Source organism: Lutjanus erythropterus, chromosome 4 (assembly GCF_056507025.1).
Source record: "Lutjanus erythropterus isolate fLutEry1 chromosome 4, fLutEry1.hap2, whole genome shotgun sequence".
Classification (NCBI taxonomy): Eukaryota; Metazoa; Chordata; class Actinopteri; order Lutjaniformes; family Lutjanidae; genus Lutjanus; species Lutjanus erythropterus.
The window spans coordinates 15331617-15344302 of record NC_139320.1 but is presented as its reverse complement, the minus strand read 5'-3'; the positions used below and the strand labels follow the sequence as shown (position 1 = coordinate 15344302).

General features: G+C 36.7%; 1 protein-coding gene across 1 annotated transcript; it reads right to left on the bottom strand.

The window, feature by feature from the left end:
• Window positions 1-4836: 4836 nt before the first annotated feature.
• Window positions 4837-8352, bottom strand: LOC146328206 (endonuclease domain-containing 1 protein). Its single transcript, XM_084716360.1, has 6 exons — window positions 8312-8352; window positions 8039-8155; window positions 7320-7420; window positions 6988-7102; window positions 6140-6296; window positions 4837-5336 (listed from the first exon to the last, which is right to left on the bottom strand). Exons 2-6 carry the CDS (start codon window positions 8114-8116, stop codon window positions 4945-4947), a joined length of 843 nt encoding a protein of 280 aa, XP_084572486.1. The 5' UTR covers window positions 8117-8155; window positions 8312-8352; the 3' UTR covers window positions 4837-4944.
• Window positions 8353-12686: the final 4334 nt, after the last annotated feature.

Genomic DNA, 12686 nt, shown 5'->3' with positions numbered 1-12686 from the left:
CACTTTTAAATTCAGTATCTCCCTTTGAAAATAATTTTTCACTGTTGTATCAACCTACATCAATGTTACACTCACTTTGCACACAAAACATGCACAAAAGACAAAAACTCATTAATCAGACACACTATTTATCACATGGGTCCACAACTTTAGGGTCCTCAAGAGTTTTTGCAGGGGAGGCTACTTTTACCCTTAGAAGGTGGAAGAGTTCCATGTAGAACCACCAGATGGGGCTCTGGGTGGAACAATTACACCACAGAAGGGTTCTCTGTAGAATCTCTCAATGGGGGTTCCAGGTGACACTTTTCACATATAGTTCTGGGTATGACCCTTTATATTGGGTTCTCAGTAGAATCCTCAGAAAGGGTTCCAAGGGTTCTACTAGGAATCAAAAAGGGTTCTTTAATGACATGCCAAAGAACTCTATATTGTTATAGTTAGTAATTTTATTTCCAAGAGTGATAGTGATTTTTTTTTATCTTGCATTTGCCAAATTTCACCTTTAAACGAGGGTTCCTAGTAGAACTCCCTGGTTGAGTTTTTTTTATGAAACCTTTGGAATGTAAAAGGGTCCTCGGTAGAACACCCTGAGTAGGCTCTAGGTGAAACCCTTGGACTATAAAAGGAATCTTGGTAGAATGGTAAGCACTCTAAGAAGATAATAAGGTTCTGGATAGAACCCCAGAGTTCTGGGTGAAACCATTACACCATAGAAAGGACCTTGAATAAAAAACAAACGCAGACCTTTGAGTAACCTTTGAGAACCCTGTCTCTACAGACTACGAGCTACAAGATGCAAAACAGTAACACAAAATAAACTTTTGCTTCTAAAGAATTCATTTTTAGTGAGAACCGGCCTGTTGTCACTTGTACAGAGGCCTAATATGTATTCATGTTCTGGTCTTTACAGTAAAATAATACAGATCCAGATCTTATATTTGTATTAATTAAACCAAGTCATCCACCACAGAGAAATTTCTAAATTATGCTTTTAAACTTTAAACTCACTGAGCTCCACTCGTCTGGCTTGTAGGAAGCCACCAAAACAAACTGAAACATGTTTGCAAATACTATTTGGCTCAGGTCAACAACTCAGAAGGATCAACTGTTTCTCCGTCATCTCGCCTCTTCATCTCTCAACTCTAAAGACTTGAACCGAGCGGCACTTCAAACCTACTTTAATTGTTGATCTCAAGTTGTTTTTCTTGACTAATTAAACTGAATTTTAATTTCTGTTTGTGTGCTCATTATTTATGTATTGAGGTAACCAAAATTAGCGTAAGCATGACACCAGTGCTTAGAACGCCACAGGCTCAGTGCCATTTAGTTTCATTGTATTATCTCTACAGCTGATATCTTCAAAACTCTGCAACTTACACCAAAACTATTTAAATGGATGAGTAGCACAAAGGGTCTGAGGAAAATATGTATTTTTCAACCTAGGTCAGTTGATTAGGTAACCAATAATTTCACATTTTTGTATTTTGTTTGTATTCTGCATTTTGTATATAAAAGAAGTTCATATAACTAGGGACGTACAATAAATATTGGTACTGTTAAATTATTGACTCATACTGGCCTATCGCAGCATATCAGTCTATATTGGTATTGGCAAGTATTAGTCGTTAAATATTGGCTCTAATACTGTTTGTTTTGACAGATGATGTCAAGGCATTTCATTTGAAATCTTCAGTGAAAAGTTCTATACAAATAAAAGTATGTTTGTTAAGTTTTTTGGTGAAAAAATAACTGAACATTTGAAGAGTCAGAGTTGTTCTTTATTTTTGTTGCAGTAGTGATGTCAGTCAGATTTGGTTTGATCAGAGCCGTGGAGTAATAAATTTACTTTTTAAATTAATGTACAAAATACAGGTTATATGAACTTGAAATCATCAGTTATCTTATTGGTATCAGCCAAGTGAAGCAGGCAATTATTGCATTGGCTGGAAAAAAATCCATATCATGCATCCCTACATGACCTGTGGTTTACAGACAACTGGGGGAAATAAGAGCTAATATGTACTGAGCAAAGATCAATGATTTAATATTCCAAAGTTCTGACTGAACCAAATCAAACTGACATCACTATATGACAACAAAAATAAACAGCAGTCCTGACTCTTCAAATGTTTGTTTTTTTTCCCTGTAAAGTTCTTCATAAAACTTCAGAAACATGCTTTGGCTAATATCCATTGAAACCAATATAGACATGCAGTGACTCCGTAAATGAACACACTGAGCCAGAGATCAGGAGAGAGAATGAGACGGGAGCTCAAACTGTTTACATATTTTTTATGAACGTCTTGATCTGGAGATCTGGACAGAAAGAGTGAGAGAAGCTCACTCATCCTTTGAGAAGATCAAACCCACAGAAAGTGGCAGCACTTGTACTTTGAGTACTTACTTCGAAAAAGCTGCCAAACTCAGTGTGCTTGAGTTGGGGTCACTTAAACAAACTGAGTACTTAGATGTTATGCTTTTTTCAGTGGTGAAATGTAACTAAGTACATTACTCTTGTACTTAAGTATCCCACAAATTAGAGGCACTTTATATAAGTGAGAATGAAAAATGCCTCTAAAACAAATTGTCTCAAACCATCCAGTTATTGAAAGTAAAAAAACAGACTCATCTGGCCTCTGTAGATTCTATTAGTCTTTATTTAGATCAGGACTGCCCAAACTGGGGCACCTGGACCAAACTTGGCTCACCATAATGTTTGATTTGGCCCACCAGATGTTTCTATCTTTAATTAAGAATGAATATATAAATTGTTGTTTATGCTGTTTTAATTTGGTCTGTCGTCTCCTTTGTCTCTCTCACCTTTCCTGTCTACCTTCACCTGCTTTGTTCAGTAGAGTCAAAAGCCCCCAAATAATATAAAAAACTCTTTAAATAGGGTCCTTTATTATCCATTATTTTTCATAATCTGAGCAGACGTATAGAGCGACTCTTTGCACAGGATATTCATGGATCTTAGTATCATTTTGTATCTGTACGACACATCAGGTGTGTGCTTTTGTCTCATGTCCCAACAGTAAGTTTCAGTTTTGGCTTTTGAAGAGAAAAAGTTTGTCCACCCCTGATTTAGATATTACAAACAGTCCATGTTCCCTCATGAACAGCAGCGAGCACAAGTTAAACCTGCCTGTTGGACGTCCTGGAGCAGCTCTAATCCTCCATCTAATGATCCACAACAAGGTAAATATCAATATTGTAAAATAAAACTAAAACTGTGCAAGTCATTTTGAATTAAAACAGTTTAAAACAGTTTCTCAGTTTAGAACTAGTTATGGGCCTTTTAATTTTTACTTATTTTTTCTGGTAAATAAAGTTATTATTAATGCTTGTTTATTAACTGACCCCTAAAATATGAAAATAAAAGATTTACAAGTGAAGAAGGAATAATAAAGAATAAAATAATATAACAGAATGATAAATAAATAAAATATAGAAATATAAGAGAATAAAATATTCCAAAAATTTAAAAGATATATAAAGAAACTCAGATATGTGATATCTGATGTTTGCTTTATTTAATTTTTTTTTATTTTATTCATTTTCAGTTAATGAGTTCATTAAATTTACATGAATTATGAACATTTTGTTATCCAGTTGTCTTTTCTTTTCATTTCTTCATAATGCCTCTGTAAAGCTAATGAGATTGAGTTTGGCATGTTACGCAAAGGCCTTTTTAAACAGCGTCCACATTTCATAGTGACCTGTCCCAGATACATTTGTTCCATTAATTTACGTCTTTCTTAATTTTCATATTGATTTTACGTAACTAACTTTACATCTGTTCAATAAAAACTAGCCTTTTAGCTAATTTGGGTATATTTATAGTAATGTTTAATAATATGTTCTGTCCCCAGAAAGTTAATTAATTTTGATGAATGAAGCCCACACCCCTGTCACCTGTCCATCCTGACAACCAATCACTGACCGTTGTTGGAGTAGTCGGCCCACGTCTCTTCCTGTATGAAGGAGGTAAAAGGGAAGTGATGGTGTGTGAAAGACGGCGTGGGAAAAACGCCACGTGAGTCTCTGAAAAGACCAAATATCTCCGGAACCAGCCGATCAATAATCTCCCTTCACGGCAGGTGAGTTAGTGAGCGTCAGGTCTTCATTTCAACTCTTTTCCGTTTATTTTCTTCTTTCACAAACTTTTGGTGTTTGATTTTCTGTTTGAGCATGAACCAAACAACTGACACCTGTCCAGAGATCTCTAATTAACTTTGCTGGCGAGATGATTTACTCTTTTCACTCTTTACTAAACTGAACCACTAAAACTTTCCAAAGATCCTAATTTGATTTGTTTTGGTGAAGAGGGTTTACTCGGGCCAAATTTTGGGATCCTGCACTGAACAAACTGAGCTCTTTTTGCTGTTTATTGCTGAAGACTTGAAAAGTTTTGTTTTTATGTTGAACTCTGAAGAGTTTCAGGGAATATCTATTTTGGACTTGACTGAAAATTACTTTCTCTCTCTTTTTTCTTCTGTCTCTCTGGTTAAATGTGTTTGTTCATCGTCCCGTCAGTTCACTGATTTATACTGAACTGACTTGTGCTGCATCGTCAACCTGATTATTTGTGTGCTGTTGCTCTGGTGGTTCATTTTTTATGAAAAGTGAGATTATTATTAAGATTAGTTGGTTCATATTAAAAACATCCTTTAATTACTTCTTGGACGGACACTCTAACCATGAAGAGGTGACTCACCTTTTTCATAAAAAAAATTAATCCATATGAAAGTTTCTTCATCTTTATAAGACAATCATGATTTTACTTTTGCATGTGTGCCTTTACTATCAATTAAAAAAGACATGAGAAAACAGCCACTTTATCCCACTGTTATTCATTTTTATTCATCCATTTGTGGTTGAATGAGAAGAATAATCAGGGATGTATTAGTCTTAAATTGTTTTTTATTGTCCATCTGTTGTCTTTCATGCCCTGCAGTTGTTGTAAAACAGCTCCCCGACTGGTTGATTGGAGAACTGCTGCAAGAATTCTCCCAGTTCATCCAGAGAGAGCTTCTCCACCCAGTTGTCCTCCGTGTTCCTCGCGGTGGCAGCACCACTTTGAATGGGTCTGCCATTGTTGTCCACGCAGCAGAAGGCATTCCACAGGTAGTCTGGGATGTTGACACGCTTCACATTATTTTTGACAATCCAGTTGTCTGCAGAGGGAATGGCACCAACCAGCACAAAAGCCTTAGAGCACCTGTCCCGGAAAAGGTCGGTGAGCTGGGACTCGTGGATCCTCCAGGCGTTCTGGTTCAGTTTGGGGTTCTGAGGGACCACATTAGTTAGGCTGAAAGTGGCGTTGCGGCTTGGGACTGTAAGAGAGAGAGATGGAGGGTTAGGCCTACAGTAAACAAATAAGGTTACAGTTTCTGGATCCAAAGAAATTAAGTTGTATATTGTTTTGGCAGTGAGAGGGGTCTTTTTCCAGGTGTTTTCTGTGGGCAGGAAGCATTTGGTGCACTGCTAAACACCTCATGTTTATGCAGGAGTGCACTGAATGCCTGAAGTTGAAAAAACTTCAACTCAAAGCAGAAAAGTGCCTGATATCATTTTAATGTTTTTTCACATCATCCAATCAGATTATTAATTGAGAGCTTTTTGTGGGGATGACCACAGAGTTTTTAGATGCGTGGAAAAAACAGTCATAGAGGATGAACTAAGTGGTGGCTGTACCTGAGATTTTGTTTTTGTCGATCATTCTGGTAACATACAATAACTGCTAACATATAGTTCATGGTTTGTGTTAAGATAACATTAGCTCATTTTAATATCTCCCTGGTCAAGCTGCCTGTAATTCCTCCTCTTTTTGAGGGTTTTGCATGGATCCAGTCTAAACGAGTGTTTAGAAACCAAAATATAAAGGTATAAAGTTTACTTCACAGCAAAATCACAAAAAAATAATTTTTAGAAATTAAAAAAAAAAAAAAATGCAATGCTGTCTGTAATCTGAGACTGTAAAGTGGCTTGGTAAGATGCTGAGAGTGGTAGAGATTTGAGTGAGAGACTAATAATAATACAATAGCCCTTTATAAACTTTTACTGACACCTTTGGCTGGTAGCTATTGCCACCTGCAGATTTCTCTTCCACAACCCACATCTGTTCAGTGTCCATCACCTGCATGGTGTCCGTTGGGGTTGAGGTGACCACGGTCGAAGCCAGAGTGAGTGTAGTCCTCATTCAGTGCCTGTCTCTCTCCTTGGTAGATCCCTGGGTGGTCTTTCCCCAGCCAGTAGCCATCCTTCATCCCTTTTTGCCAGGACATGTTTACCAGCTATTAAAACATCAAAAACTCTCAGAATTAAAGGGATAGTTCGCCACAAAATCCAAAATACAGAGTTTACATCTAAACTCTTGTGCTCTTTATCCATCTAGATTATTTTGGTGTGAGTTGCCGAGTTTCGGAGATATTGGCTGTAGAGATGTCAAATATAATGGAACTAAATGACACTTGGCTTGTTGTGCTCAAATCAACAAAAAATACAGAGGATATATCTATGCCTGGTATCTCCCACGTCCCCTTTACACCTTGCATTAAAATGTGCCTGCGGTCACCACACTGAGATTAGATCAGGATCAGTTTTGCTAACTCTTTTACATGGAAAGCAGCTTGCACTGGCTCCAAAAGTCGCTAAAAGTCACCATATGACACTATACACTCATTTGCATGTTGATGATGCCATCGCACATTCATTTGCTTACAGCTTGGTGGTTGTGTTGGTCACAGGGAGGGAGAGACCACCAGCCATATAAAATGTCAACAGCGAAATCTATACCCAAATGATCAACTCTCCACAGGAATATTGAGTCTTTATCCTGCAGCGAGCAGCATCCTCCTGCTACACACACCACACTGAACGCAAAAAGTTTATGTGCGACACATGGTGATAATTTTGACTGCATCTGTACTGGTAGATGCACATACACTATACTGCAGCTACAGTATAAACAAATGTGATACTAACCTGCGGTTCAACAAACCACCTCCTCTCCCTGCCACCTCCATTGCTGGGCTGGAACTGATAGGCAGAGTAGACAGCAATACGATGGTTGGTGTCATACAGTGTGGCAAAGTGGAACCTGGTGGCACAAAGATGAAGTATTGTGATTTGGAGATCAGAAACTGAGGCCTAAGAAACATGTAGTGCCGAAAAACAGTACTTTGCAAAGTGAAAGATTTTCTGAGATTCAAATGATCAATTGATAAGAGAAAACATAAAACTATCTAACAAAACAAACTCAAAACCAAGCAATATCTATATATAATCTATCTATAATCTATAAGCTGTTTCCCTACCTGTTGACGAAGCGCTGACAGAGACGGGCAGCACCAGGTGTAGAAGTTCCCCACTCCGGCACCTTCTCTTTATAGAAGTACTTCATACACTCAGGCTCATCCTGGAACAAAATAATAAAATAACACCAGCTCATAAGTTAACAGCTTATGGTTACTGGTTCCCAACAAGGGGGTCCCAGCTCCCACTAGGGGTCGCCACAACTTCATGTTGGGACTTCTTTTTACATACGTGTGTGTATATATATGTGTACATATATGCACAATAGGCCTGTATCTCAGCATTTCATTCATTTTTGTGAAAGAAATTGTTATTTTTTAAAGTTTTGATTATTTCTTAAAGTTATTTAAGTTAAGGCACTTAAAACTCAGAGGATGATGTATAACAGGATAAATGTATAGTAAAGCCGTAAACACAAGCTATATTCACAGGCTTCAGTCTGCTTAATTAACTTGTACTGCAGCAGAAAAGTAATAAATTAATGAATTGTAATAACTGAAGAGCTACTAGAACATTGGCCAAGTGTCAGGGAGAAGAGACAGAGCGTTGCACAAAAACTTCCTAAAATATCAGGAAAACTCAGGAAATAACCTCCTTAAAATTCATCCATATCACTCATTTAACACAAACATCATGCAGCTTTTGCATTCACTGTCTTATGCAACACACACACACGCACACAGATTTGATGTTCTTTATTTAATAAACTAAGGACACAAACCTCAAAACGTTCCACAACATCTGCGTGAGCAGAGAAGAGGAGCGAGAAAAGAGCCGACAAAGTTATCAAGGTCTGCATCCTGGATTTAACCTCTGGTATCAGGGAATCCTCACTGCCCTAAAGACTCACAGAAAATAAATATGTGAATACATTTTATTTAATAAGGCAGTGTTGGTACACATATCGCCAGTAATTGTAGATCTACTGTAACAGCTTGAAGGGGGATCAGCTTCTTTGTACTATCCGTGTTTGTCTGTGTGTGTTTCCACTCACCTGCTGGAGCACCTGTCTGCTGCCACAGTGCACCCTGAGCGGACACTGGCTTTTATATATGACTTCTCCTCACCTTTCACCTTGTTTGTCCTCTCCTTTTATCTGGACTTCTGTAAGCATGTGATGTGTGGGATGAACCAGAGTTTGGTCTCATAAGGTGCGTCAGTGTGTAAAAATGGAACAGTAATATAGAAAACGTCAGTATTTGCACTACTAAGGAATTTGTGAAAGATATGAGATAGTATTTTTTTTTTACATTTATGAAGACAATTGTTTATGTTAATGGTGTACTATTTTGAAATATAGTATAAACTAGTAACAACAGCACATTTTTACTCCATTACATTTATTTGGTAACTTTAGTTAACAGTTATTAAATGAAACTAATAGAGTAAATCTATAAAATATAATTTACAAATAAATTATCATCATTATAAGTTCAGCTTTGAAGAATTCCTCATTCTATCCAATATTAAATGATTTATATGCCTCATATTTGAACATGAAAGTGACCTCTTTCACATTTTTGTGAAACAACATAAAGTGCATGGCAAATCATACGTAGGTTTTAAATATTTGAACTTGTCTGTTATTTTATTTGATTTATTTTAAAAAGAAAACAAAATAAATGTTCAACAGACTTTCAATGAGCATGTCTCATGAGCATGTCAGGCCCTACCCATATTCTATACTAATCCATCAATAATCAATAAACCCACTCTCCTCACCATCACCCATCCCCACAACTGAAGCACCACGTACCTTCTCCTCATGAGGATGTATGTGGTGGTTCATACTTGTTAATTCCCAAATTCTCTAAATTCTATTTTACACAAAATCTATTAAGGATCTTGTATCTGGTTTAACTGTCACAGATTCAAATTAGTTCCACCTGTACAATGTTTAACATTAAAGTGAACACAATATAATAATTATAATAATTATAAGCCAGTGATGTTATATACATTATTCTCAAACAGGCCATTCTGAACAATGCATACTTTCACTCTTGGTACTTGATACTGAGCATATTGTGATGCTAATACTTTTTCACTTGTGACAGAGTATTTCCACACTGTTGTGTTGCTGTGTGTACACCTCCCTGGTTGTGTTGTAAGTAATTTGTGCCAGTAATTTCTTGCCTCATACTGTATGAAATCACATTTGCAATATGTTATTGTCTATTTTTAGCTACTTTCTAATTCCTTGGAAACAAGATCATTTTACACAGTTACTGTAAGTCAGATTGGGAGTTACAGTTTTGTGGTGAGGGTGAAATGAGACATGACAACAGACAAGTTGAAAGTGTCCCACTGCTGCTAGTTCCAGTACAAAACACACTCAGATGTTCATTCCTGTGACTTGATATCAACATCACCTCCTGGAATATTTACAACATGTGTATTTATTTGGCAGATTCACTCACAATCTCCTGCAGCCGGCTCTTAGTTAGGTAACACAGAGATATCTGTTCATGTGTTGTTTTTCCCACGATCACAGCACAGAGGCTGTGTGCAAACCTCACATGTGGACTCCTCCCTGGTCTCCAACTTGCATTCACTTAACAACAAATAAAACTACTCTATTTCAATTTTCTAATTTTCTAATTTGCTCCATGTGTCCATAGAAATCATAGAGATGTCCATAGAGGTCCAGTTCAGCTATAGGGCAGTGTTCCTGGAGCCTGTAAGGAGATCAGCAGACTTCACGCTTGCACTAACGCAGGGATTGAAATGAACTTTTTTCCTCAGTGCCTCACTTCTGTTCCTAGTCTACTTTCAGCTGGCTCAGACTGAACCGCTGTTCCAAACTGATGTTCTCTTTTTCATCCTACATGATAAATATAGTTTAATAACTTTATTTCAGTAACTCACATCACTTCATTAACTCACTCTGGTCTGCCGTAGAAGTTCTATATTAGATAAAATATGGAAATCACTGAAGGTGCAATAATTAGTTGATTAAAAGAAGTTGTTGTTTTGAATTTACTCATTTTTTCAGTAATTTTTCCGGCGAAGAATGCTGATTTTCTTTGTTGTTCATGATAGTAAATGACTGGCCCTATCTGGCACAGTTGCCATTTTTGCCACATCTGCAGGATAGCAAATGAACTTGCATCTGGTCTGTACAGCCATGGACAAGAGGTCTAAAAATGAAGGAAAATGAAGGCGTGGCCGTGCACATTCACTATCTTGCTCTCGGCGCGTTGGAGTAAAAACCACTTGGGCCAAAGCACACACACTCAATTTCAAAACACCTTATTTATGTTCAGTCTTTTGCCCTTTGAATGTACTTTCTATCAGCAATAAAGTGTAAATATTGAAGTTAACAGCATGCAGGTTTGTGTGTCTCATGCATGGCTCAGACACGCCACAATCACAAAACACCTTTCATTTATGTTAAACAGCATGTGCACACGTGTGTCTAAAATTATTCTCACTAATAAGGAATAAGGAATAATACAACAAAAGCAAACAAATAATTATATGACCAGTAGGTTTTTCATGCAAAATTAGCCTTCCGGTCCATTGGTCACACAGGCATGCATGCAAGCAAGCAATCATATGATCCCCTCCAGGTTTAGGTCTTGCATAGATAAACATGTGGCCCATTTCTTCTCCAGTACACCATGCATTTTTTTCAGCTATCATCATCAGGGTGGTGTCTGAGGTTGCTTTTGGTTTCCTAATATACAGTCCATTGACCACTCACTTGATTTATTTATTGCTACTTTGCAGATTTGAATATTTTGGCATGCAAAACATATTAAATGCTTATGAAATATGATGCTTTGTTGTAAATTACTATCCAACAGTATAAATAACAGTATATACATTTACAGCTGAAACAAACGTGAGCAAAGTGATCAATTGGCAACTATTTTGATAATCATTTAATTCATTTTTCTAATTTTGAGGTTTGGACTGCAGGTCAGATAAAACAAACTTTGGATAATTTTGATGGCATTTCATACTATTTTCTGAGATTTTACAAGTTTGGCAGCACAATATGCATTGAATACTTTTACTTTTGATACTTTTGGTAAATTTCCCTGATGAATCTACTTGAGTAAGTTTCAAAATGCAGGACTTAAAACTTGTTACATTGGGGTATTGGTACATTTTTCTCTTTCCACACCAACTTCTTAACAGATGAATCTGGACTTTTGTGCCTTCTCACTTTTATGAATATATGTATATATGTGGACTCAAGTTGTGTTGTTATATTCTGTGCGATTTATAGCCTAATTATAATTGGACACTTGTAGTATAAAGAACAACTTTATTGAGAGAGAGTGTAACATGAGACATCGTCAACAGGAGCACTACCCTATCGATTTAATGAATGCCCTAATATGACTAGTGATTATTGCTCGATTCTGTTTATCATCTAAAGTTCTTTTTGGAAAATTACTGCCACTTAAAACAAAAATGCTGCATTGTGACAGTGTGTTTCCCCACAGGCATCAATGAATTCTAATGTAATTTTTGAAGTTATTGTCAGTCAATCTGTAAAACTTTTTGAGATAAAAAGTGGCCAATTGAAAGCTGAATTATATTGAACTGGAATAAAGCCACAGAGGCTGGTGGATGCCAGAGAAAACACAGAGAACATTAGGGATAAGATAAAGAGAGTGAGGCTTTATTTAATCAGCCTTGTATTTTCCCATTACTCTGCTGACATTCATCTTTCACATTAACCAATCGGTAAATCTCACAGTACGTGGCTGCAAGACGGTACACTATGTTGTAGCTGTGTTTGCTCAGGCTTAATTGCTTTTAACTTTAAAGGAAGTAAATTAACATGGTGCTTAATTATCCTTACTATTTATCTGTCAATCAGATGTAAAAAGTGGAAACACACAGAGATAATCAGGTCAGCAGAATCAGTGACTTCTTTTAAATCTCCTCTTAAAACATACTTTTATCAGAGTCTGACTTTATTTGATTTTCACTGACTGCCCTTTCTTGCTTTTATATATTAAATGCTTTGCTTTCTCCCTTTTGCCTTGTTATATTCTTCTTCTTCTTCTTCTTCTTCTTCTTCTTCTTCTTCTTCTTCTTCTTCTTCTTCTTCCTAATGATCAGATGTGTGATGTGACACAAGTTTTATACCTTACTAACAGTATTATTGTATTGTAGCTGTAAGCACTTATAAATATTCATGTTTATTTTCATGTAGTCCATGTCCATAATGCATTTTAATGCATTATACAGATAATTATAATGTGGCATACTGTGCTTATATAAGATTCGTAAATGTCCATAATGCTTTATAACAACAATTATACCACTCATGTCGGAACCCAAGGCATTAGGTTTATAGGACTTTATTAGCTGTTGTTGAAGGTATGCAAACTCAAAAGGCAGCAAAA

Excerpts from the sequence above, each read along its gene's own strand:
- LOC146328206 (XM_084716360.1), bottom strand. The coding sequence starts at position 8,116 with ATGCAGACCTTGATAACTTTGTCGGCTCTTTTCTCGCTCCTCTTCTCT. Across the intron at positions 6,297-6,987 it reads GGTGGTTTGTTGAACCGCAG|CTGGTAAACATGTCCTGGCA; the intron begins GTTAGTATCACA and ends ATGTTTTAATAG. Across the intron at positions 5,337-6,139 it reads CCCCAACGGACACCATGCAG|TCCCAAGCCGCAACGCCACT; the intron begins GTGATGGACACT and ends TCTCTCTTACAG.